General features: G+C 42.5%; 1 protein-coding gene across 1 annotated transcript in view; it reads right to left on the bottom strand.

The window, feature by feature from the left end:
* NUP153 (nucleoporin 153) overlaps nt 1-27372 on the bottom strand; it is a 63916-nt gene that overhangs the window by 10924 nt on the left and 25620 nt on the right. Inside the window, exons 9-18 of the mRNA XM_075585640.1 lie at nt 20891-21034; nt 19636-19688; nt 17773-17887; nt 14920-15048; nt 13259-13357; nt 12576-12663; nt 11114-11236; nt 9901-10521; nt 4387-4584; nt 2273-3070 (exon numbers count right to left, since the gene is read on the bottom strand). Coding sequence (XP_075441755.1) covers nt 2273-3070; nt 4387-4584; nt 9901-10521; nt 11114-11236; nt 12576-12663; nt 13259-13357; nt 14920-15048; nt 17773-17887; nt 19636-19688; nt 20891-21034 — 2368 coding nt within the window. The remainder of the gene's footprint in view (nt 1-2272; nt 3071-4386; nt 4585-9900; nt 10522-11113; nt 11237-12575; nt 12664-13258; nt 13358-14919; nt 15049-17772; nt 17888-19635; nt 19689-20890; nt 21035-27372) is intronic.

Genomic DNA, 27372 nt, shown 5'->3' with positions numbered 1-27372 from the left:
TATTGTTAACAATGTATGCAATATTTGCATGTCTGTATGTCCCTTCATGTAGTGAGCGATGTGATATAAACAGTCCTATAGTATAGCGAATCACCTAATTGATTTCAGCAGTGATAATTTATCTGACCTTAGGAATGATTGGCTGTTGATCTAGCTCTCTCCCTATATGAACTGGGACATTGTGCATGAACAGCACTCTTTGAAAAAGTCCTGGCTTGGACGAAACGCGTAAGAGTGTTCATGCTGTTGTACATTGCTGGTTACTAATAAACTTTTTTATATTCATACAACTGGCTGAGTGAAGGTGCTGTGAACCTCGGAAGCAATCTCTATTTTTTTCATCTGTGACGTCATATCCGGTTGGGGCACGCAGACGCCAGCAAGCAGAATCCCAGCACACAGAGCCTCCAGGATCAAGCTTGCAGCCGCAAACAGGAACGGCTTTCAAGGGACCTCCAGGATCAAGCTTGCAGCCGCAAACAGGAACGGCTTTCAAGGGACCTCCACACGATACACAGGGGAGACAGGTGAGGATATATTGGTAGCCGGGCCGTGATTTACTTGGGGACGCCCCCTTGGGAGGTGTCCCCTTGTACCTCTAACCGGTTTTCCAGTAACCCACTCCCCTTGTTAGTATCGGAGATACCCATATATTGCCTTATTACCTGCATCACCTACATACCGGCGTCAAAGCTTCTTTCCTAAACACACTCCATAGTGCCTGGTAGTGGCCTCGATAATTGGGGTTACCCTATTTTTTCCATACCAAGGTATCTGAACAAGCTCCTCATCCCTACCACATGCAGCACCTATCACCTGAGATCAGACTCCAAAAGACTGTTCATGGTCCCAAGGCTCAAAGTATCCGGCCATTTCTCCTCTTACCGTGCACCCCAAAACTGGAACAACCTACCAGAGACTCTCACATCCACCACCAGTTTAAGTTCTTTCAAATCTAAGGCTGTCTCACATTTTAACCTGGTCTGTAACTGTTTCATACGCTCATAATATATATTTTCTTTAACTGTGCACGCAATGTCTTGTATATAATGTATACCCTGTTCATTTATGCAACTGTATTTGTAACCATGTATTATTTGTCTCAACTATGTGCCCAGGACATACTTGAAAACGAGAGGTAACTCTCAATGTATTATTTCCTGGTAAAATATTTTATAAATAAATACTAATCGGAGAGACATTCATTCACTTTCTACCCCAGTGTTTAACTTGTATTGGTTAAGAAACCCTATAATTATATTGTGAAATTCTGAGCAACCCCAACCCCCTTGAATAGCGATTCTGAGATCAGGTGCATTGTGAGGAACCTCAACCCTCTCTTATAGCGCGTCTGAGATCAGTTGCATTATAAATACTTCTGTATTTGGTACAGTATTCAAATGACCTGAAAATTGCAGGGAACCAATGTTGCAATAATTTGCATGACTAAAAAGAAAAAGGTGCGTTTGGTAGTATAAACCAGGCTTACTAGGAGGTTTCAATGCCACAGTTTGCTAGAAAACCAAGAATGTTTACAGCCCAACTGGTTTTTCTAAAGATATTTAAAAAATAAGAATTGCAAAGGCTTGGCTGGTTTTGTATTTTTGGAAATGAGTTACAAGTTTATTTTTATTTTTTAGGGGCTTCTGCTTTACATGTAGTGTTTTGTCAATCAAGTGTTTTCTTTACCCTTATCCCAGTACTAATAAAGATAAGGGAAATGGGGAACTCGGGCTGTATATCCCGTGACATAACGCAAGGAAATCAAATGCTTCTCAAGTTTAACTTCCATAAATAAATACTTTAAAAAGGTGTCAGATTTAAGTAAAAAAGGTGTCACCCAGAATGAGACCCCTTAAAAGCAGATCACTGGAAGAAGTTCGCTTTGGTCCCAGGAGGGATTGTCCCTTTAAAGCAGCATACCCTCTTGCCCGATTTCATTTTTTTAAATAAATGCAGCAGTTCCTTACATTATCAGCAATACAAATATCTAAGCTGACGATCGATTGCCAAAGATCCTGTTTCCCAGAGCACTCAATATGGCTGCCTAAAAGAGGAAGTAGTGTTTCCTAAATAGGTGCTATAGCAACCCAAGGAAGCGCAATACATAGCAAAATATCACACTGAAAAACAAATGCTACCAAACTGATTTGTTAAAAAACACATAGGATATTGAATGAAAGGCAGCTTTAAAAGATGCTAGGCAATATTAAATGATGACTCGTCTATACACAAAAGGATAGTCTCGTAAGCCTTTACGTTCCTTTATTACCTGTGGTGTTAGTTTGTGATCCGAAAGCAAAAACTGGTTTTGGAGCCTGATCTGCCTCTTTCTTCCCTGCGGGTTTAACGACACTAAAAGCAAACGTGGCTGGAGCTGGATTATCTTCTTTGGATTGCTCGGTCATGGCGAATGAGAGCTGCTTAGTCTCCTCTCCCTTAGGTTTCATGCCAAAGAGCAGCGAGGGTCCCGCTGTGGAACAGTCAGATGATTTCTCCCCTTTCTCTCCAAAAAGGTAATGCGTGGGCACAGCTTCTTTCTGCGGTTTCATTTTGTCAAAGGCGAAGCCTCGCAGGGGTTCAGGCCTTTTCTCTTCGGGCTCTTTCAAACCAAAAGAGGCGGTTGGATTGGACAACTTATCCTTCGTGGTGTTGAACTGAAAACCAGCCCCCCCTGAGCTGTCGGCAGCAGGAGCTGGTGAAACAGCGTTGGAAACCGTGCCAAAGGAGAAACCACCAGGCAGAGGTTTGCTAAGGTTGTCCTTCTCTGTCTGAGCAGGGCTGGCTGTGCCAAACTGAAAACCTGCTGAAGATTGGTTATTGGTAGCAGCGGCAGTCGCAAATCCAAAGCCCTTCTCATTCTTTTCCTCGGTCGCCTTGGCGCTTACACCAAACGTGAACTCCCCGGTAGGTTTGGGGAAGGAAAAGCCACCTGCAGGTGTATTTTTCATAGAAGAGGCAGAGTCTGTAGAGAGACCAAATTTCACTTCTCCTGTGCCGACGGAGGACTGCACCCCAAACTTGAAGGATGGCGCCGTCGATCCAGTGGAAAGGGAGTGTGCACCAAAACCTGTCAACAGATATACAAATAAATATATTCGTGCAAACGAGATCACAGTATGGAAAAAGATCACACAGATTAGAAAATACTTGCATTTCATAATATAGCCCTGAAACATGAAGATGGGTAACATTTAATTCAGCTTGGTTGACATGGATCAGAAATGTATTTCTTTTGAGTCAAAGTAAAATTCTTAAACAGAGCAATAGCCAAACACAACCGTTGGGCCCTCCTAGGATCAAAGTGAACTAATGGCAGTGGCATGTTCTACAGGTTAAATGTAGGCCATTGATACAATTTACTTTTTTTACACAAAATCAAATACTTTGTATACGTAATAAATAACTAAGATGCCAATATCTCATTAGCAAATAAATGCTTTAGTGTCATCACAAGAGGTTAGGTAAAGATTGTATATACACAGACTGTTCTATATTTAGGAAGATGTCAGAGAGACTCTAGATGAACAGTTAGACCACTGATGGCAGCATCAGTTCTTTAAAGACTGGGGGGAAATAATGAAGTGACAATGACCTTTGGGGGAATTCACTATTTAGAGAAGGAGAAATGCATCGATAATTGACAACAAAAAAAATGTTTTTGCATGCTGTGTGATTGCCTTATTCAATCAACTGTTTAACCCTTCAACTAATGCCCAGCTCTGCAAATAAGCTGATAATGTAAGAAGACTACAAATACCAGAATCTGGATGCTGTGTTTATACCTAGATTACATCAGGAAACAAAGTAACTGAATTGAGCATAACTGGTAAACTCCTTGAATCCATGTGTTTCTAAATAGTCCAATTAAAAATGAAGGAGACACATTAGGGGGGTGTTCAGGAGGACTCCAGCAATACGGATAATCATATTTGGTTATGTGGGCCTGGAATACCTATAATGGTATATTACATCCCCACAGTACCCATGTTATCTTCTGTATCCCAATTGAAAATTGCCAATAAATATTTAAGTTGGGGGGGAAAAAAATGGGGACACGTGGAGCTGAGGGACCGCGGATTTCATTAGCAGAGCTGTCAGTCACTACTTTGCTTGCTGAACTCACGCCCCATAATGTCTTGCCAAGCACTACGGAAGGCATTGTGGGGTTCGACTTCGTAAGCACAGCTGCCAATGCCCGCTTCCTGAAGAGCTCCTGCAGCAGCCGCAGCCTTCTCGCGCTGGCTCCTGCTGTCGCTCCCCATAGTAGGCCAGTGTATGTAGGTGAAATGTTTCTCTCAAGTCCGATTTGGTATGGTTATCTACAGTAGCATACTATTTCAATGAGCAGGTCGCTTATATAGAAGACCGTTAATTTGGCCATACCTTTTAGCTCCAGTTTGGCGCCCGGCTTTGCATTGTCGCAGCACACACATTTTGTGGATTCGGCCTTGTTTTGCACTGCACAGACATCACAGTCCCAGCTTCCACCTGGCTTCTTAAACTGATCTAACAATCCCAGTTGTCCAGAGGAAGGAGGCGCAGCTAAACCCGAAGTTGGAATCGTCACAGGAGCAGAAGTACCTATCAAGGTAGATGGGAAAGTAAAAAAAAAAAAAAAAACCTTCAATTTTAACCACATGGCCTATAAAATCAGTTAACAAAAATGTCCAATTTGAGCTAAATTAATTTTCATGCCGAATTACAGAAGCATTTCATTTTAACGGTCCCAGGATGGATTCATTTCTAGGTGAAGGAATAGGAGATTGGACTCCTATGCAATGCTCACAGGGAATGTCCATGTATTGATTAAAAGGATTCAATGGTCTTTCCAAATACACACAGCGTTGTTAATCAGTATAACCATGTCACTTGTAGCCTATTAAAAGCCACTCTGTGTGGACTCCCACGAACCTTTGTAAGAGGTACATTTTGTATGGGTGTCACTGGCTAAGTTATAGTGAAACAAATGGAATACAGCAAGAATAACTCACAAATCACTGAAGATCCAGGTGCTGTGGGGCGTGCTCCTACCGAAGTGGTATGCAATGCAGAAGATTCGTGGATGGCAGTGCATCTGCCTGGGAAAAATAGCGTAGGACCAAACTTGCAGGATACTGGGTACAAAAAAAGATTTATTGGCACATAAAAACAGCAACAGCAAATACTCTGACGCGTTTCAGCCGCAACGGGCCTTTGACAAAGGCCCGTTGCGGCTGAAACGCGTCAGAGTATTTGCTGTTGCTGTTTTTATGTGCCAATAAATCTTTTTTTGTACCCAGTATCCTGGAAGTTTGGTCCTACGCTATTTTTCCCAGGCAGATGCACCGCCATCCACGAATCTTCTGCATTGGATTCATTTCTAGATGGTGTGTGTTATGAGATGGAAAAAATATTCTCAGAGAATACAGAAGCGAGTGACAGGAGATTAGGTAATATTGATAGAATGGGAAGTAATTTAAAAAAAATGGCTTTTACAAATGAAAACATGGAGGAACATCTACAGTTTTGACAAATGCAGAAAGAGAAGTATAGTCCCACGTATCCGACCATTGAAAATATCGAGGAGAGACTTAAGAAAAGATGGAAGTCTATACCAACGATATTCATTAGAATGAATGGATGTCTGGATAGATAATAAAAACATGCAAATTACAAAAAAATAAAAAATACAAGATAGCCACAAGACAGGAATTAAAGGGACAACTGAATCCTTTAATAATCTTAACTAACAAGAGAAAACAGAGCCTGCAGACAGCAATGTAAAAAAAAAAATTAATTTATATTTAAGAGACAAAGGGGTATGGTATATAAACGGACAATTAACAGAGGCTGTAAATAAAAACCAAGTCCAACTAGAGACTGCACTACAGCTTAATGAATCATCAGATGCAAAAAACATAAAGGCACTGACTCCTCTGAGCTTTTTTTTTTTTTATCCAAGACCCAGTCAAGACATATATCATAGGTACTATGGCAGAAAGAACACCAGAAGAGGTTGGAAGACTGAGATAGACAAATGGGCGTATCGATGGAGAAACATGGATTTGGAAACTCCGACATTTAAGAACAAAATAACAGTCCACCCCGTCGCAGACTGGGGCGTCAAAGAGCCTAAACACAATGAATCTATCCACGCATGAGCCAATGGAGGATCAATGATTAGTCCTCACCAAAGGTCTCAGTTTCACCTGTACTGGTAGATATGCTAGTTTGGAAACCACTGCAGATATCCTATTTACTAGAAAATTATTGCAAAAGAAATTATGAATTTAAGACAATTAATGATCAAGTATGTGCAGAGAAAGAATCTGAAGCCATATCTAACCCGGAAAGGGGGAAGCACAAAGAAGTTGTGAAAAGTTTAGACCAAACTCAACATATAACCCACTGTTTCAGACCGGTTCTGCTATAGAGGCATTGTATAAATTAGTTGCAGAGGACAAAGATTTTTGAGAGATTAGATAATTAAGTCAATTTAGGCAGAGTATTAAATCCTTGAGTTGGAAAAATGGGGCTACTTAGTCTTTTAAACCCTCTCATATTTGTTAAATATCATATGGCCAAAAGAAACATCAGATACAAGCAATGTCACAGTTGACCAAAAAGTAAGGTTATAAATAATTCTGGGGGAATACAACAGAACATTATAAAAAAAATTTAATGAATGAAATACTATTGAAAGCAAATCAACAGTTTAGTATACATTTCCGGAAGCGGATATAAAAAAAATTCTTACATTCTATCTAGTTCCGAGGATCCATAAGAAAGTTATGCTCCCCCCATCCCCATCGTCTGAGGCTATCAGGGATGCATGGTTTAATGAGCCACTGAATTGATAGATTCAAAACTTAGACTGCATGTTGAAAATGTATTTTCATATGTATGAGATTCATCAAATAGATTGAGGGACTCTACTGGTGACTTGCAATGTAGTGTGTCTTTGTACAAGCATATACCCTAAGGCTAAGGCCCCGCTGCCTCAGACCACGCGCCCGCACTGCAGACAGGCGGCGCGTGGAGAGGCACTTGACCGCTATCTGCAGGGAGCAGGGGGTGTGGCCACAACGGGTCGGGTGGGCGCGGCAATGATGTCGGGGGGCGGGTCCATCACTGTGTCAGGAAGTTCCCTCCCCCGCCTCCCCGCTCCCCAAAGCCTCCCTGAGGAGAGAGTCTGTGGGAGGGAGCAGGGGGTCTCCCTTGGTGCTGCAGCTGCTTTCTCCGCTCCCCGAAGCCTCCTCTCATTGCCAGGGGTTCCCTCCCCCTCGTGCATCTGCAGACACAGAGGAGAGAGTCTGTGGGAGGGAGCAGGGGGGCTCCCTTGGTGCTGCAGCTGCTTTCCCCGCTTCCCGAAGCCCTCCCCTCCTCCTCTCCTCATTGGCTCACAGCCACACCACCTAACGCGTCGCCGCTTGGGATTACAATTCTCTTGCATCCCCTGGCGGCTGACGCGTCACAGCGTGTAGTGAGCCGTGCAGGGAGGAGGGACTGGGACCTGCTCGGGAGGATATCATCAGTGTGTAAGTAGCGCGCACTGCCAGACGCAGTGGGACCAAAGCCTTAGTCAGGGCTAGTAGCAGAACATTTTTTTAACATCAGAAAAAGGAGAACAATGGATGAGTTTATTCTGAAATGTCTTGATTATGTACTAACAATTATTTTGGTTATCTATGAGTCTATTTTCAGCAGAGGGGAACCACCATGGGCGTTACATGCGACAATCTGTTTTTTGGATAGTGGGAGCATGAAAAGGTATTTACGGAAAGATCTAGGACAGCGTTTCCCAAACGGTGGGTCGCGACCCGGCACCGGGCCACGGCACCAAAATTGCCGGGTCGCAGCGAGGCTGGCCGCGCGGTGTCTCCCGTCCCCCCTGCTCAATTTTAAAAAAATGCCGGCGATTTCCCCCTGCGGTCCCGCGCGCTTGCGCAGGGCAAGCAGGGCCTGCTCCCTTCCTCCCCCCCGCTCCCAACGTGGGACGGAGGAGGAAGTACCAGCACCTCTGCGGCCCGCACGTTACGTGGGACGGAGGGGGAAGTTCAAGCTCCTCTGCGGCCCGCTTCCCCCCGCAGCCAGCTTCCCCCCGCAGCCAGCTTCCCGAGCTCACCTCCCGTGGCACCCCCTCCCGAGCCCACCTCCCGTCCCCCCAAGCCCACCTCCCGTCCCCCCAAGCCCACCTCCCGTCCCCCCAAGCCCACCTCCCGTCCCGGGCAGCAGGGGATATCGGGGGCAGCAGGGGATATCGGGGGCAGCAGGGGATATCGGGGGCAGCAGGGGAAAGCGTCCGGCGGCAAGGTAAGTCACCCCACCCAGTCACTGCCTCCCACCCAAGTGCCCCTGGTCCCCCTCCCACCCACCCAAGTGCCCCTGGTCCCCCTCCCACCCACCCAAGTGCCCCTGGTCCCCCTCCCACCCACCCAAGTGCCCCTGGCCCCCTCTCCAGTCACTCACATCCGTCGTTGCCTGTAATTCACTGTTTGTGTCTGTGTGGGTATAGGGGAGAGCGAGTGTGTGTGGGTATAGGGGAGAGCGAGTGTGTGTGTGTGTATCTGTGTGGCTGCGTGTGTGGCTGCGTGTGTGTCAGTGGCTGCGTGTGTGTGTCAGTGGCTGCGTGTGTGTGTCAGTGGCTGCGTGTGTGTGTGTCAGTGGCTGCGTGTGTGTGTGTCAGTGGCTGCGTGTGTGTGTGTGTCAGTGGCTGCGTGTGTGTGTGTGTGTCAGTGGCTGCGTGTGTGTGTGTGTCAGTGGCTGCGTGTGTGTGTGTGTCAGTGGCTGCGTGTGTGTGTCAGTGGCTGCGTGTGTGTGTATCAGAGGCTGTGTGTATGTATCAGTGTGTGTGTCAGTGGCTGTGTGTGTGTGTATCAGTGGCTGTGTGTGTGTGTGTGTGTGTGTGTGTATCAGTGGCTGTGTGTGTGTGTGTATCAGTGGCTGTGTGTGTGTGTGTATCAGTGGCTGTGTGTGTGTGTGTGTGCAGGCCCTATAGGCCAGTATAGGCGATAAAATTTTTAGTGGGTCACGAAGGAGAAGTTCAAAAATAACCGGGTCACGGAAAAAAAAGTTTGGGAAACCCTGATCTAGGAGAATGTACAATGCATACATCTGTGTTGTTACGGTTAATTGATGATGTGCTCTTCCAACAGGAGGAACTTTTTTTATCATAAGAACATACTTCATATTCACCTCACATCCAATCTCCCCCACCTCAATAAGCGTTTTAGAGATCACAATATGTAAAGACTCAGATGAAGATTTGGCATGGATTTGTACCATAAGAAACACAGCAAATTATACAGCGGTCACCCTAAACATCAAATCAGAGCTACTCCAACTAGCCAGGTGTTCTCGGCTCTTGAGATCTGTTTAAATAATGTTTAAACAAATTTACATGGACCAGATCTTAAACAAGGGAATGCACAGGACAAATATGATAACCAGAGAACGTCTGCTAAACCCCCAAACAGGTCAAACAGACCTCGGTGACGTCGAAGCGGAGAAACATTGTGCCATGCTTAGATTATGTCTATATGATTAATTCTCATCATATATTGAGGTTCTGATGATAGTAACTATTTGTAATTGTTGTGTGAGGATAATATATGACTAGGAGTTCGACATATACACTGTCTTTAAATACTATTGTGAATTTAATCTACTTTTTCTATGCATACCTTTAGTACAGAGGTATTTTTTTATAGTGCCCCAATGTTGGATTATTCTTCACCACTTCTACTTCATGAATTATTTGTACTTAATCGATGCTAGCACCATATAGTAGAATGAACTATTTGTAAACACGTGTTGTACCCTCATGGTTGACAGACTGTGCTCGAGAGTGAAGTTGGTACAGCATGTGCAAATGCATATATAGGAGATATTTCCCCCAACCAATGTCCAATGCTTTACCTGGTTTCTCAGACATGCAGGCCACACACTTGCCATCTTCTGCTTTATTTTGCACGAAGCACACAGTGCAATCCCAGGATCCATGAGGCCTTTTGAATATGTCTCCAAACCCAAGAACAGTAGGAGCAAGCAAAGAGCTAATAGGAGTAGCCACTGAATTCACTGCCTTAGTTGTTTGAGCCAACAGCATGGCAGGTTTCACTCCAGTCCCAGGCTTTGGTGTTTCACAGGCCACACATTTTGTCACTTCAGGTTTGTTCTGTACTAAACAAGTGTCACAATCCCATGTCCCTGATGCGACTTTAAATTTGTCTCCAAATCTTAGAGCACCAGTAAAGGGAGGTGTGCTTTTCGTACTAGGTGTTGATGCTGTAGGCTGCTTTGGGGCAACTGTAGTAGGCAGGTCTTTGGCAGCACTGCAGGCTGTACATTTGCTATTCGAAGCCTTGTTCTCAACAAGGCAGGTGTTGCACTGCCAAAGTCCCAAAGCCTGTTTGTTGCCTTCCCCGAATCCCACCCTGCCCAGCGAGAAAGTGCCCTCGGCAGGCTTTGTAAGGGGTGCTGTGCTTTTCGTAACGGTCTGTGAGGTGGTCTGTGGGGAAGCTGGCGGAGATGAAAAGCCTAGGGTGCAAAAATTACAATGGAGATTAAAACCTGGCATATAACGGTTTGTGCAAAATACTTCCATATTCCACACAAAGTAATACAGATATGCATGATAAGAAAATAGGCTTATGTAATATATGCATACTTCAAATGGGCCAATATGTATCTCCAAAAAATGTGCACAATTACTGTTGATTGTAGTAGCACAATTCTGTTTTTGTGCAGCTTAGATACATAGGCTACAAACAGTAACAAATGTATCTCCTGTAGTACATTCTTCACATTCAAATGGTGATGGGGAAAGCAGTTATAACAATTGAACACAAGTTGCTCCTGGGAATACTGTGGAGGGTATAATTTTGCCTAGCTTGAACTTACTCTTTACTTCTACTGCTCAAAAATAAATTGGGCATTTGACAATAGCGGTTGGCTAATCCATTTAGTTTAGTCAGATTCATAGTCACACACATCTACAATACACTACCATGTACACAAAGAACAGAGCTAAGAATTGAATATCTACGTCAGACAGGTGGCCTTTGTAGCGCTCAAATCTCAAGCATGTGGAAAATGGCATCACACGGAGAATATTTAACTGTGTACATACCCGGCCCTCTCAGAATATCCAGCACACTTCCTTCTTTTAGGGCTGTTGCAGGCTTGCAGAAGCCCCCTAATTCCTCCTCTTTTTTCTTTGCGCTACTGTTATTCACTGCAATGGGACTTTTAGCTTTGGGATTAAAAAAAAATAATGTTTTTTTTTAAACAGAATGTAACACCCCTCCACCCCTCACTAGAGATGGGAGGACTAGACTCAATCAGATTTGCAGATTTACCTAAATCCGATCCCCACACCAAAATATCTGTGGGTTGGGTAATGAAAATATCCAAGGAAAGGTGGTCATCAATTTAGGGGGGGTTGTGGGTACACCCTCCAACTCCCCTCCAAATCATTTAGAAAAGTACATTTGAGGTACCCTGAGAGATATGCTAAGGGTTATGCAAAGTATATTTAAATAAGTAACATTCAACACTAAAAGTATTTCCATGAGAACTACAGTATACAGAGTTAGCAAGCCGAAGGCACCTAGTGACTAGAATGGTGAAGTGGCGTCAGACCCAACAGCACTAGAAACCACAACCCCAGCTTTTCTAGGCAGCAGCTCTAGCAGTGTGAACGAACCCAGCTGATGGCTAGCAGTGCCCCACTGTAACCGACTACGAGCACATCTCCAAGCGATATCTATTTTGTTGGTTGTAACCTTGAAAGGACTTCAAGCACAAACTAATATTCTGTGACAGTGATGCTACCCAGCAGCTGGTTTAGCTCACAATGCAGTGTTTGTGGGTTATAATCCTGTTAGGTCTGGCCCCAGTACACACCATTGCACTCACTAGGTGCCTAAAGGCTTGCTAAGTCAATATAGTTCTTATGGAAATCTTTTTAGGAAGTGTGGGGTGTGACTCATTTAAACAGACTTTGCATAGCCATTAGTATCTCTCTGGGTACCTTCAGGTGTGCTTTTTTTGAGCATAGGCAACACACACACACATATTTGAACTCTGATTCAGATTTGCAATCTGTCAATTGGATTTTTACTAATGGTACAAAATCCGAATTTGATTTTTGAGACAGATCCACGGATTTCCACAGATAAAGGAAAATGGGCAATTCGGTGTTGATTCAGATACACACATCTCTACCCCTCACCCCATGGGAGAGCCTATGAAGTAGCAGAGACTATAACAAAGTCAGTACACAATTACTGCTCTAGAATGGTGAAAATTGAAAACTGACAACCGTACAATATATTCCAAAATTGTAGAACACTACTGCGCTGAAGTATTTAATAAGACCACAGAAAAATAACTGCTATTATACGAGCAACAGGCTGACAGCATTAACCTGGCTTGGACAGAATTGCACTGCATCGGCTTGGAATTAAGGATACTTTTGGAATCATTTACTTCGTCCCTTTGGGTTCATTCTAACACTGCTACAAAACCACGTTGAAGTCAAGACTAGAGTGGATCGATGAGTGAAAAATAGAACAAATCATAGTACTTACCAGGGCTAATCCCAGCAGACATCTTGCCATCAACAACGGTAGACTGAGAAGATGCTTTCACAGCTGGTACACTAAACGTGAAACCAACCTGTGGACAATAGAACAATGTACTGCTCTTGTCACTGGTCTGAATAAACATTAGACATTTAACGGAATTTAAATCTACTTCCCAACAGACTACCAGATCCCCGGACTAGTACTAGGAAGGCATGCAAAATCATACTAGCGGGTGTTAAATAAACCCGCTACAGAAATAATAACACGGTTTAAAAATTTGAGGCAGTCAGCATGCAAAGAGATTCTTCATAGATGTCATGGGTAATGCAAAGCTCCAGCATAAATACATATCATCGTTGTAGAGGTAAAAAGGTCAATAATTACATTCATGGAGTACTGAGGGAAAGGCTATTAAATGTTCTTTTTGACATCATTTCAAAAATCATACTTAATGAGTTATGGTTTGGTAACTCTGAACTATGACAAATGGGCAATTGATGAGTTTTTCATTAGAAATCTCAAAACATTAAAAAAAAAAAAAAAAGTCAGGAAGTTCATTTAGTGAGTTTTTGCCAAAAATGCACTTAATGGAGTATTACCTCTACGATGATGCTATTTACCCAAGTAACACTAATTAAAAGGGACACATTGCAGTATATTAAAAGTTCTCTTGCATAATTACTTACAAATGACCCAGGAGATTGTGCGTTGGATTCAGTCGATTTCACAATTGGAGATGAAAATTTGAATTCTGAGCGGCTATTAATCAAGGTGGTTTCCTGCGTCTGACAAAAACAATTCAAGAACTAAGATAGAAGAGCTAGATATGGAACTGACAAAGGTTTTTTACTGGAAGCACAAACAGTATTCTGCAAAACAAAATTGTACGCTCACACCCTTGAAACCAGATTGAAAGTTTGTATATTACCCCATTCTACAGGCAAGAGACATAAAAACTGGTCACTTTACACCACCTATGCAATGTTAATTTAAAGTGAAATATGTACTAGACGCACTATTCGTTACCTGCATGGGAGTCTATAGTCTTTACTGTTCTATAGAGCTCAAAGTAACTTAAATTCAAAATAAGTCTACTGTAGCAACACATACTATTTGTATTTCAGCAGACAGCCCAATATTAAAGCAGCAGTTTAAGCAATATACTACATGTGGGTTTTTTTTTTTTTTTTTTTGTAAATAAATCAGTTCTGTACTATGAGAAAATACTTGTAGCATTTAAAAATAAAAAAGTTTAAGACATTTTTAATGTTTCTAATGTGGGAAGCATTTCCAAAGTGACAGCCCCATTCCCATCTGGCTCTAGCCCCGCGCTCTGTAGCAGTGAACCAATTGTATCTAGTAACTGCCCAGTCAATCATATTCTAGAACTACATTGCCCAAAATGCTGTGCAAGAACTGAATTAAATAACGAGCGATTGATTACAGGAGAACGGATCGATTTGCAGCTTAGCTAAATCACTTGTCAGTGCGCAGATTGTAGAGTTGCACACATGGAATGGGGGGAAAATATTAAATTATATATATATTTTTTATATATATTATTAACGGCAGCTTGAACTGTAGCTTTAACAGTGAAAGTACTGGCTGATTTGAAGGGTTTTAGCTACATACATATTACAACACATACGTCTTGGAGTTTGTGTTAAAGAAGCAGTCCCTTCCTACTCTACCACCCCACATTTATTTTACTGGGTTTAAATCTCCCTGCGGGGAAGCATGGCTGCCAAATCTCAGGCCAATAGAAAGCTGCAACATCTGTTGAATAGACATTTAAATCCCCTTTGAAAACCAGGAAATAATACTGGCAACTTCATCAGTATCTTAGGAAGCAGGGGGAGCTAAAGATAGTGTGGTTCAGCTCTGGAGGACCTCCGTCTCAGTTGCAATCCAAAATGGAGCTTAGTTAAGGGGATGGGGATTGTTCCTCTAAAATCCCTCACAAGGAGAGTTTAATTCATATAAAGGTAATATCTTGCTCGCCGAGCATGTCCAGCTTTTTATTTTAGTATTGTTTTCTAGTGTTGAAAAACATGATTTTCTCTCTCTCTTGATTCCGAGGTAACCATGGTAACCTTTAGACGGCAATGGGCCATGGAGAGAGCTTCATTTTAACCTCTTGTAAGAGAAGAATCCAATTTAAAAATTAAAAACAGCTTTGGAAAGGGCAAAACGAGATCCCTTAAATAAAAAGCAAGCGCTGAATGTTTTACAGCATAATGAAACAAGTGTTATCGCTAACCTAAGTGACATTAACCCACAAATCAACATAGCACTAAGAGTAGCAAGAACAGAATGTCTAATGATTTGCATCATTTCCCCAACTCACCTTGGTATCTGCAGGTTTAATAACAGTTATCGGGGGGGAACTAGGCAGAGAAGAAGTGAAGTTAAAGCTGGGAAGTGCTGAAGTGCTTAGTGGCAAAGATATTTCAGGCAAAACTGGTACCTCTGCCTCCTAAAAGAAAGAAAACAAGCCATGAGCTACTGTGTATATAATGACAATCAGAGATTGGCCATAGCTGTACGGAGCATGGAGTAGTTTACACCAGAACCGTGTATGATGGATTATGTTTCATTACACAATGGTCTAATAGATAGAAGGGAGGTGGTCCTCGCTCAGCTGTTGATTAGAGAATTTATTACGTACTAGAGGGGTGCTGTGTGACGCACGACTAGTGACAGAGGCGCGACGGAGAGACGAAGACGCTAGGTCTCCGCTTGCTGCATTAGCAGCTGAATCCACAAACATCTCTGCTACAAACTAGCAAGAATAAACTAAGATGTGGGCCCTAGGAGGCAACCACTAGCTAGTGAGAGCACCGATACCTGCCTACTGATTATACCTCATGCACATTGGCATGCGAGAGGCATAAGTATAAACAGGACAATACAACAGTCCCTGCATATGCACGGTAGCACCACGGATGTACAAGTGTGTTTCTTTTAGTTTTAATGGGTAATACATACTCAGTTCATTTAGCATTTTGGTATTAGGTATCACTGTTTTGTATACATGTACAGGTCACTTAAACAACCACTAATGCCGAGTAATCTAAATAATTCACAATATTTTTTCACTTAGTTTATTCCAGTTATGGCAGCTTATATGTGCTATATATAACACTGCTTACACCCAGAAGGGAGATAGATAGATCTAGATCGATTAACATCTCATCAGAGGGTAATCAACAAACAGGAGATCTCCAAATTCAACCCCCTAAGGCTTACCATAAGGTAAATCATAACCACAATATGGGAGTTTGTTGCATTACTAAATAAATATGAAATATACAAGATAGTGGATTCAATAAGGAAAATCCATACCATTTGGGATTCAATATACCCAAGGGGGGACCCTTTCTTTACCTCTCCCAAACGCCCAATTAGGTTTTAAAATTTTGTCGTTCTTTCTTTATTCTCTCATCTGCTATAAGAAAAATAAAAGTATTCTAGTAGAGGCCGAGTGCTCACAGTAGGGAACTCTGTGGATATACGTGTGTATAATTACACAATGGTCTCCTTAACGTTAATGGACTTTACAGCAGCAGTTACCCCATTTATTTATTTTTATAGCATGGGAACCAAGGCAGCCTTGGAGTTTAACTGCACCATTTTGCCCTCCCAAGCCCGCCTCCCGAGATCCTGGTGGCGTTAACATAGTCTGTGCCAGACCTCATGGAAACAAAATGGCACTTAACATTTTACGTGTTATACAGGCCAATAAGTAGCCACCATGTCATCAATTGCGGCTTCCTATTGGCCCACTTGACGAGGGGGGTTTAAATAAATACTAGAAAGTATTGCCGGCACCATTACTGATAGGCTATTTTCAGCTTGGAAGCATGTCCTGACCCCCTCCCCCCCAGGAAAGAGGGGGGAATGGGGTGTGTGTTGGTGGAGGGGGGGGGGGGGGTGAATACCGCTTTTAAGCTCAACTGGTGCTTAACACATTTTTAGGACATACCAGACCCAGAAATGAAAATAAATTAGGTTGAATACTCAGCCATTAAAATGTATATCCCACAATAGATATCCGAGGATATGGGAACCATGGGAGGTCTACTGCAAACTAAACTAGTCCAATACTTGATAGATTGTATATACTGACTGATTGAAAAGAGAAATCTGAAATGTTGCAAATGCATATTCTCCAAATGATTGTAACTGGGAAATGGATCCCCCTCCCCCACCCATCTTTCATTTCTGTAACCCTCCTCCCTTCCCAACTTATACGTTGTAAAACCAATAAAATACAAGTTAAATAAAATGTATATCCAGACACATGGTCAGTATTTATATATCACATTTGGAAGACCCTCATTAGCTTTAGTTCTGATAAAGTGGACTATATAAGAGAGCTTAAGAGCGAAAACTACAGTATCCAACAAACAAGCCAACTGGCTTCCTTAAACGCAAAGATTTTATTTGGAAATGGAACCATTTCATTTACTATGGGGACTCGGTGAGTCCCTTATCCCACTCCTGAACTTACCATAGAGCCAATAAAAGTAAGGTGAGGAGGGTGAGGAAAGGGGGTTGCTTGTGCTGTCTTGAACCGTTACATCGCATAAAAGATAGCATCCAGAGCAAATCAAACTGTTCCCAAGCCTCAGCTCACCATATGTGCAAAGTAAAAAATGGTTTGTAAATATACGTAATGGATATTGGTTCAAAATTTTTTTTTTTTTACAATATACTGTATTATAATTAAAAAAACAAAACAAAAACAGCTTAAACCATGTTGCCATTTTAATACCGCCCAGGGAGAACTAAAATTGTACAATAGTGCTAGGGCTGTACGCGAAAGCTAAAGACAGAAAAGCCCAATGCTACATCCAATGTGACAAAAATAAAGAGTGAAATACTTATATATTCTCTTGAATAAGGGTAATTTCATTAAACCCTTTGGCCAAAGCGTAATAAGCCTGCAAGCCACGTCAAGGCATGACCTGTTAGCAGGTCCCACACTACCTATGCAAACCCTCATTTACCTCTGCTGGAGGGAGAATGACCACAATGGACCTGTACTGCACAAGAACATGAACTGCCCAAAATGAACATCAGGGGCTTATACTTTAAACGGGCAAATGGTAGAGTAACATTTAAGTACACTAACACAGTGCCAATTCATTAAAATGATGCATAAGTGTATCTGCAGCAGCTACAGATGCATGCTCACCTCATCTGCTGGCTGCGTTACATAGTGAGAGCCTCTTTCCCTCATAATTTTGCCCCCACCACCTCCTGACGACAGCCCGTTGGATGCAGGCGTGCTGAACTTGGGGTAGGAAAATCTGGAGGCAAAAGAAAACATTTGGTCGGTCAGCCGAATCCCTCTTTAGCCGTCATAACCTTCCTGTGTACAAATGCACAAGAGGCGGTAAAGCTACAAAACCCAAGCACCTGGGGAATGTAGAGAAGCAGGTTGCGAGGACCTGTGGAAACATGTAAATACACTTGGTTTCTTTTCTTTGCTCTATTCTGGTAGAACAATTATTCTAGATATGTTTTATCTGACTTCAACTATCTTGGTATCCTTCAATTCAAAAGAGCATTGCTCACAGCAGCGCAATTTCATTCAGCGTACAATGCTGGAAAGTACAGAAGCTATTATGTATACATCTGCAGTGCATTTGGGGGTAAATAATGCAAATCCACACTTTCAATGATGTAGGAGGAAACGTCTAGCTTTTTTTATACACTTCTAGCACAATCAAGCAGAAAAAGATAATTCAGCTCTCCTGTTACCACTTCTCATTGCGTATTTCCATTCATGAACAATAGGCACATTATATATTTGGAACAAAAATGAAGGGCATCTGGCCACACCCACTTCAATAAATCTGATATTATTTGGGTTACTACATGACCTGCAGCACTCCAAGCAAAGTTCATCATTCGCTAAATTCAATCCTGCATTAGCCGCCAATGAGTTGAATAGCAGCTAATGCAGGATCAAGCTGCAATACCGCATCCCAGCTTAGTGAATTTCCACCAAAAGGAGGATATATCTCAAGCAGCAGTCCCGCTTAACATTATAACTTAAAAAAATATTATTATTATGATTATTATTGATGCTGCCTTTAAACAAGTGCTTTTGTTCTAAAATGTAAATTAATGCAAAAAAATTATCAATTTGTCTGCATTCTGCTAAAATATGAACATTTAAAAAATATATATATTAACACAACTGCTTCGATTTCCTGCATTTTTCTAATTTTAATGCGTCTCTTGCTTCAAGTTTTATTGCGCCAATACTTTTATTTCTATTACATCCCTTATACACACCCACAGATACTATATAATCACTGACATTACGCGCAGGCCTGAATACTGAAAGTAGCAGACAGACCTGCTCGATAGATAGATATATATTTTAAAGATTAGCTCTGTTGAACCCCCGGTTTAGGCAAGGGATTCAACATTTATTGGTTTCAAAACAAATTAAAAGACTGGGAGACGGAGCAACCTTGTGAAAATGTCAGCACTTACTTATAATTAGGTATGCAATATAAGGTCGATATCTCACCGTGCGCCAGCGTGCATAGCCCTGCGCACTCCTGCTGCCCCAGCGATCTGTGAACTTGGCTGCAGGAGATTGGGGAGGCGTTGGAGGTGTGGCGGGCGCGTCACCAAGCTATTGCGCCCTTATTGGCTGAACCGCTCACGTGAAGCGGACGTCGCGCAGCTGCGCTTGAAAAGACAATATTTGTCTCTTCAAATTGAGGTTGCGCTATCGCGCTCTGTTGTGAGCGCACACTAGGAGCGGCCTCAGGCATTAGGCAATGTGGTTGGCGCGCACGTGAGCTGTATAATCGCGGCCTACGGCACACAAAATGCAACCAGCACGCACAGCAGCTACATGGGAGAATCTCTGCACAGATTTCATTCACACACACACCGTCAACCCAACATGCTAAACCGGAGGCCATGTTAAAGCAAACAGGCAGGGTTATTGCTATAATAAATAGACACAAAAATGTTCCACCATCATTCATCACAGTAATAGACTGAAATTATTTACAGCAGGCTGGGTACTGACCTCTTAAGTGGTGGTTCTACTTCCACTTCTGGAACGTGATTCTTTCTTGCCTCCTGCAAGTAAGAAATCTCATGTGATGTCTTCAATTGGGAACAATTTACCAAAGCACCCCCACTCTACTTTGTTGGACTTTCCTAGCTTAGCACGTGTATGAATCTGAAGGACGAACCAGTTCAGCAAGTACTTCCACCTGTCTGAAAATGGGAATATTTCTGCAGTTGCATCATGAAGCTTTTAAAATGAAAAGTGCCCTTTGCAGGGATTGCTTTGAAACCAAGCTTATGAGCATACTAAGGATCTGAAAGCAAGTGTGCATACAATGTAGTACACCTCCTGGGAAGGAGGCCAAAATGTCTGAAAACAGAAGTAAAAAGAATCTTTGTGCTCACAATGTGGTACAGTATTTACATAAATAATCGTGACAACAGCAGACGCATGCGATATAGCATACCCGCATACATGCAAGTTGTCAGGGCAAACATTTTATAACAATGTTGTGTTACATTGCATCACTAATTACTTCTATGACATCAGCTGCAAAATACAGATTTAAATTGTTACTTTAAAATAATGTTGCTATACTAAGCAGCATTCCACACTGGCTATTGCAGCTAACTCCAACTGGTACACACAAAGATAAAGGCACTTGGAGCCAATAATTCACTGAACCAAGAGCCACCGATGACCAGACTGCTTTGGGAAGCAACCTTAATTGAAGAAAAACGAAGTCACTGGTGCTTTAAAGTAGGATTTGCATGACCAAAGAAAATGCACTAGAGATGCCTAGGTATATCAGATTACTTTAATGTCAGATTCGGTCAGGATGGTGTTTGTTATTTATTTATTTTTTAACAGCGGAGAATGTGATGAGGATCAGTGTGAGGTAAACAATTGTAGACATCCTAACATTCAATATCAACTCCCACCATGTAGAAACTACTAGACAGAGCGGTGGAGTTCTCCCTATAACCATTAGGGTTAAGGGTGGCATTGCTAGAATGTTGCAGGGCATTCCAGGGGCTTTATCCTTTTAATGCACGGTGGCCTAGATACAGGAAAGAAGGGGTCAAAAAACACGGCCTTTCCAATTCCTGGATCTAATTAACATGGAGCCCTATTGTACTAGAGGCTTGACCAGCAGTTCCAACCCCTCTATTCCTAAAAGGGTAAGTACACCAAGCCACAGGAAAAGGGCCAGTCTCACCATTTAGGCACCTACTGCACATCTATTACCAGTAGCCAATCGCATACTCACGTTGTGCTTTGCCTCTACTCTGCGGCTTGTGTTTACTGTAGAAGATGGGGTCAGTGAAGGTTTGATGTACAAGGACCAGTTTCTAGAGACCGACATTGCTTGTGGCGTCACGAGCTTCTGCACTGGAGGATACGGCGAGTCCACCTTGAAAAAAAGACAAAAAGTGATTTATACTTCCTGCCTAAGCTTGAGAAAAACCAGTGGAAACCGGCACACAGAAGCTGCATGTTTTGAGACTGCTGGCTGGATACATTACTGCAAGCTACTAGGCTACTGTGGCAGGGAGGTGTTGAAGCAGGATATAGGCATAACTGATACAATTATTTTGTCTTCCGAGATTTTTAAATCATACTGATCATGCAAGAAACAAAACACTGGGGAACAATAAACAGCGGAAATAAAAATGTTAAACACTCAAGAGCAATTTCTCAGTGTTCAAGGACAGCCCTTCAGGCGGCAGAAATGTTGACCAAATTAATAACTGTAGCTAGAGTGTCACACTATTTTTGATTTTGAAGGTTTGGCATTTGTACCATAATATTAACTTTGTCCCATCTGCATTTCTTGTTATGGAAATTGAGTTATGAGAGAGAAAAAAAACCTATTCCATGCAGAGGAAAAGCTGGGGATGTCATAACCGAAACCATCCTATAATATAAACTATACAGTTGGCATTCATTCAAATAGAAAAACAGTATGGCAATTAACATATAGTACAGACAACTTTAAAACCTTAATATAAAAGTGAACACCCAAAATCATGTGCATTATTCAAGCAATTCACAAATACAAGATCAGAAAAATGTCTTGATTAAAAAAATAAATAAAAAAAAATAACAACATCTGCAGTCAAAACAGCTTCTGTTGCTCTCCAAATATCACCAATCTATGAATAGACAATCTGTTCCCTTTCACCCAGCAACAGCTGTGAGCAAGTGTTGTACACAACATGCCTGGGTTCATGCTTGCCAAATTGCAGCAACCTTTTAAATCCCCTTCCACATGTGTTTTAGGGGAAACATTGCTAGACATCTGTCTGTGAAGTACAGTGCAGGTTTGTTTCACATACCAATAGTTACTACAACAAGACAAGCTAAGGCAGATCTAAAGCAGGCTCAATTAAACCCTAAAAAGGAGGAGACATGCAAAAGGCATGATGTAAGGGAACAAGGGGAGAGCCGGCAGGAAGCGGGTAAACCATGAAAATCTTTATGCCAGTAGCAAGTTATCAGAGCTAGACAAAAAGGAAAAAGAGGCAAGGGGGAATTGCTGAAACAGTCATAGGCAGAGGAGTTAAATATTGAACACAGGGCCTAAATAATTATCATTACACCAAAACCACTAGATGCTTTATAACAATAAATATAAAAAAAACTGCTCATTCATTTTTGAGAGTGAATATGTATTTTCTTCAGTGTCCACCATGACAGCCAACAGCTGGGATAGAACTCCAAACATGTGTAGGACAAGAGTACCGACGGATCTATAAAGGAGGTGTGGACGGTTCCCGCTGATGTCACTTCAGGTCGCATGGGACAGCAAGACAGACGCCAATCCTTAGATGACCAGTCTTTTAAAGAACCGATGGAACGCTTTGCTGAAACAATACCCCGCTCTGGGAACAATTTGAAACGAGTTTTCACCATGGCCACTATATCCAGAACGGTAAGAATCTGGACCACCAATATGGAAGACCGAATTGAAACAGGGACTTCCTGACAACAATTGTTGCAGGATTTTCCGAACTTCAGGTGCAATTTATTTTTTGTGCGAGGCACCCATGAACGTCATCCGTTCTTCGCGATACTTCGTGTATGCATGCAGTAGCAGACAGGGGGGTGCAGTGGTTGAAGCCTTGGGCAGCAGACATCTTTCTATGACATTTGGTCACGGCCCTTTCGTTGCAAACAAATGCCCGCTGGCACTTAGCGTTTGGCGGCGGAGGATGTCGGGGCTAAGGTAAGTAAACCCCCTAAACTAAAAGTCCCTACCCCAACCCCCCCTTATCCTAACCACTAAAACACTTACATTAACACCCTACCCCAACCAATAATAAAAGTTACTTTCAAAGCGGCTGGAGTCTGAGGTTCCAGCAGCGAATCGGCTGCGGCGGAGGCTCAGTCTGCAGCAAAGCAGCAGCCATTCGGTCACGGCAGCAACCAAAAGTCCCATTCATTCATTGTCCAAACTGAAATTAGTATCCCTGCCCTATAATGGTTCTTATACTTTGGATTACATCCTTACCAGACTCTCTAACACCAAGGGGCAATATCTGCCACTAAAAAAAAATTAAAAAAATAAAAATGTCTAAAACATCCTTTGAGACCACCAAGTCGTCTTTTGCAGAAGATTAGAGCCTACAGACCAGGTAGGCCTTTTAACAGAAACTGGGATAGGCAGCCTCCCAGCCACTCTGCAGAACCTGTCCCAGATCAAGCTTCAGCCAAGAGAAGATGAAGAAGCAGATCACCTTAAACTTTGCAGGCCCAGATGGGAAGCATACACCAGTTGAGGGCAGAAAGGCATGGTTTCAACAATTGGGTCCACACTACAGAAGATTCCTGGGTTCTTCAGATCATGGCGCACAGTTATGCCCTAGAATAGGGGCACGCATCATTTTCAGGGGGTAGGGGTGTGTGGTGTGGCACTTAGGAAGCATAGACCAATGCCTCCACCCCTCTCCCCCTGCCTCCCATCACTACCCCTAGACTGTACATTGCGGCTTTCATCCGTGCACGTGCCACCAGGCGCGTGTGTTGCAGTGAACACTGGGGCCTTAGACTTAGAAGTGACCAACAATCTGGGAAGTTCACTTTCCCAAGGATCAAACATCCATCCCACCCTACAGTTTATGCATTTTGTTGTGCTTCTAAACTCAGTTCTTGTTTCATGGGCTACATACCATCTCAGATGGTTACAGGTCAATTTTATTCGACACACATGGACCATGTTTCCCACACAGCAAGACAGAATTCCTCAATTGGCATCTACATTGAAGGCCAAGGAGAACCTTCAAAAAGGCAGGTCCATGACTACACATGGAACTGCCTTACCACCAATGCCAGTCTGACAGGATTGGGGGCATTCTGTGAAGATGTTTTCAGTTGAGTCACCAGCAGAAACCTATCCAGAGAATGAGCTCAGCCTTGAAGGACCTCTCAGAGCTTTGGTCAGACAATGTCACAGCCATAACCTACATCAACCAACAAGGGAGCACCCAAAACATAAAAGCTCTGAAGGACGTAGGCAGAACAAGCAGTACATCTTTCAGTGACCTACATTTCAGGGGACAAATGTAAAGGCAGACTTCTCGAGTACGCAAGCAGTTCTAGAAGGAGAACGGAAATTGTGTCCATAGGTATTTATGGATAGAGTACATCGATCAAGCCTTTAATTAATTGACTTGATGGCATCCAGAGCAAACAAAAATAGTTGCTAATTTGGCTCCAGGTGGCAAGATACCGAAGCCAGGGTTAGGGATGTCATGTCAGTAATATGGACATGCCCTCTCATATTTGTTTCCTCACTTTCAGTGAACTCCAGATGGTGATAACCAAAATCTAGAGAGACAAGTCAAATGCTATACCAATAGTGCCGCATTGGCCCACATGGGCATGGTTCAAGGTCTGATAAATTATTCCATAGATACTCCATGGAACGATTCTCTATTACAATCCTGGTTTCCGTCAGTTGACGGCGTGGAGGTTGAGCGATCTTTGAGAACAATAGGGTTTTAGGGAACAGGTGATTAATACATCACTTCACTCCAGGAAACAGGTCACCTCAGCTATATACAGTATGACAGAATATGGAAGAGATTATTTAAGTGATCAATCATCTCCAGACGACAACTCCACAGATCTTACAGTTTCTACAACAAGAGTTTCAAAAATGGCTGAAACCTGCTACACTGAAGGTACAAGTGTCCGCATTGGGCACCTTCTTACTAAGAAAATTGCTCTCAATTTTATGGTCGCCAGATTCATCAGGGAAACCATCCGAATCAAACCACTGATAAAGGCTCCCAAACCCTCATGGGATCTGAATCTGGTCTTGGAAGCTGTCACTTCAGCGGTTCTTAAACCTTCGAGTGGCCGATCTAGTAAAAACACTCACCATCAAGGCTGTATTTTCTCCCAGAATTCACTACAGCACACCGATTTGGAACATTGCAAGCATGATCATGACAGGTACCGTATTTCCCAATTCTTTAGCATAAAATACTGGCATGTGAACAGTTCACCTAAGTGCTACGGTAGTATCAGTTTGCCATGAATCAGGATATCGCGGTCCATTCTTTTTGCCCTCACCCTTCTAACAAAAAGGAAAGAATATTACATAATAAGGATGCAGCTAGAGCATTATACAGCCTATACCCAGAAGACAGACGAGTTTAGGAAAACCGCAAGGCTTTTAATTTTTTTCCAAAGTCCCAGAAAAAGGGGTCAACTGCCTCAGCCGCATCTATTTCAAGGTGGATCAACCATCAGCAACGCTTATACTTCTGTAGGGAAGGTACCACAACAGACTATTAGGCCTCATTCAACAAGGACTGTGGCAAATTCTTGGGCAGAGAAAACACAGGCCACCTCCGCACAAGCCATCTGTAAGGCAGCAACATGGTCCTCATTGCATACCATCTAAGCATTATGTTTGATCTCAAGGCCTTGGAGGAAGGTTTTACAAGCCGTACTTCTGCCAGCTACTAAGGAAGTACCAACTCAGTCTATTTAACTGCTTTGGGACATTGCAGCTGTTACTGGCTGCCATAGAGGATTCTGAAGAAAATTGGAAACTTACCTAATGATATTTCGGTTTCTTCAAGTCTTCTAGTCTATGGATCATACTTCCTCTGGTATTTTGATTCATTTGTGCTTTTTGGATAACAGACCAGGGAACAGGCGACACCTCCTTTATAACCGAGTCAGAACTCTTGTTCTACCCCAGCTTGGAGGAGTTACATCCCAGCTGTTATTGGCCACCATAAATGACTAAGAAACCAAAATATCCGTAAGTAACATGTTTTCTCTTTTTTCTGGTTCCCATTATTCCTTAGAAAGTCAATAAGCCACACACTGATAAAAGCAGCAAGATATGCTCAGTGTCATGTTGGCAGCTTCAAAGCCCCAAGACAAATACAAGACAGGCCGATTTTTAATGCGTGCATGGTCTTGAGAAAGCAGGAAGGTGCATTCTGTTAATCCATACGCTATCAGCTGTCAGTAGCATATGTATAGTTAGTCATTCTTTTAATATCCTCAACCACTATCGACGAGTATCAAGTATATGGGAAAAGCACAGGAACCATTTAGGCGGCAGGACGCATAATATCCGATTGTGTTTTAATACATCTCTAGATCAATTCCATCTCTATTGCTTTCCATTACACTCCCTTTAAATCCTCCACACACCTCCTCCCCGCAGCTAAAATCACCCCTACTTTCCCTTCAGTGGGAACACAATGGTTGCCAAATCTGACCATTATGAAACTTTCTATTAAAGGGTCATTTAAATCCCACCACACAAAAAAAACCAGGAAGTAATACTGGCAACTTCACAGGTAAGCGTCTTGGGAATCAGGGCGCCCACAGCGCTTATGTTAGCATGCGTCATCTCTGGAGGGCCCACTTGTTCCAGTCCTGGGAGGGCGAGAGAGAGAAAAATCTCCACGGAAAAGATTGCGGCTTTAAAATAAAAGGAACGTTTTAAAGAAAGTAGCACACCGGCTGTCAGTTCCTTATTCTGAAACACAGACATCACAGAGATGGGGAAACACAGCAGCTGTCACAGAATCCTTTACACACTGGAGTCGTGTGTGTGTGTGTGTGTGTGTGTGTGTGTGTTACACACAGGCCTTTAATTGATGCCGTCCAAATTGAACCAACGCTATGTTTAATAGGTGAAACAAAGATTGTAGTTTTCTAAACATAAAATCTGAAGATCGATCTAGATATATACACACACACACACACACACCATTTAAGACTGTACCTTTTCAATTGCCTTTAGTTACAGCAGCGACTTTCAGTGGGAATGATTGGCAATCTTTTTTTGATTCCACCCCAACGATAAGATTGTCAGATTTATGCACACAACTAGCATGTCAAATAAGCAAATGGAAAGAAACCATAACAAGGAAATGAGATCAGGCCCATAAAACGCTCGCCTGGTTTTTATCTACAGGAGTTATCCACACGTTAACTCCATAGCATGTCTTTTTAACCATCTTGAGACAACGATTAGTTCCCGTAAAAACGATCAATCCCTTTAAATATGCAGGCACTTGAGTTAATAAAATTATATAGAACTCTAGTTTTTAAAAAAAGTAGACTCTGAAAACAAAAACACTGTAGATGTTTGCATGAGTGTGTGTGCAGGCTTCACAGAATCCTGACTGAAGCCTTTGATATTCTATTCTGCACTTATTATGCATCTAGTGCCACAAGAAAAAGGATGAGGCCATGTGCGGAACGGAACAAATT

Source organism: Ascaphus truei, chromosome 2 (genome assembly GCF_040206685.1).
Source record: "Ascaphus truei isolate aAscTru1 chromosome 2, aAscTru1.hap1, whole genome shotgun sequence".
Lineage (NCBI taxonomy): Eukaryota > Metazoa > Chordata > Amphibia > Anura > Ascaphidae > Ascaphus > Ascaphus truei.
This window is presented reverse-complemented; position numbering and strand designations above follow the sequence as displayed.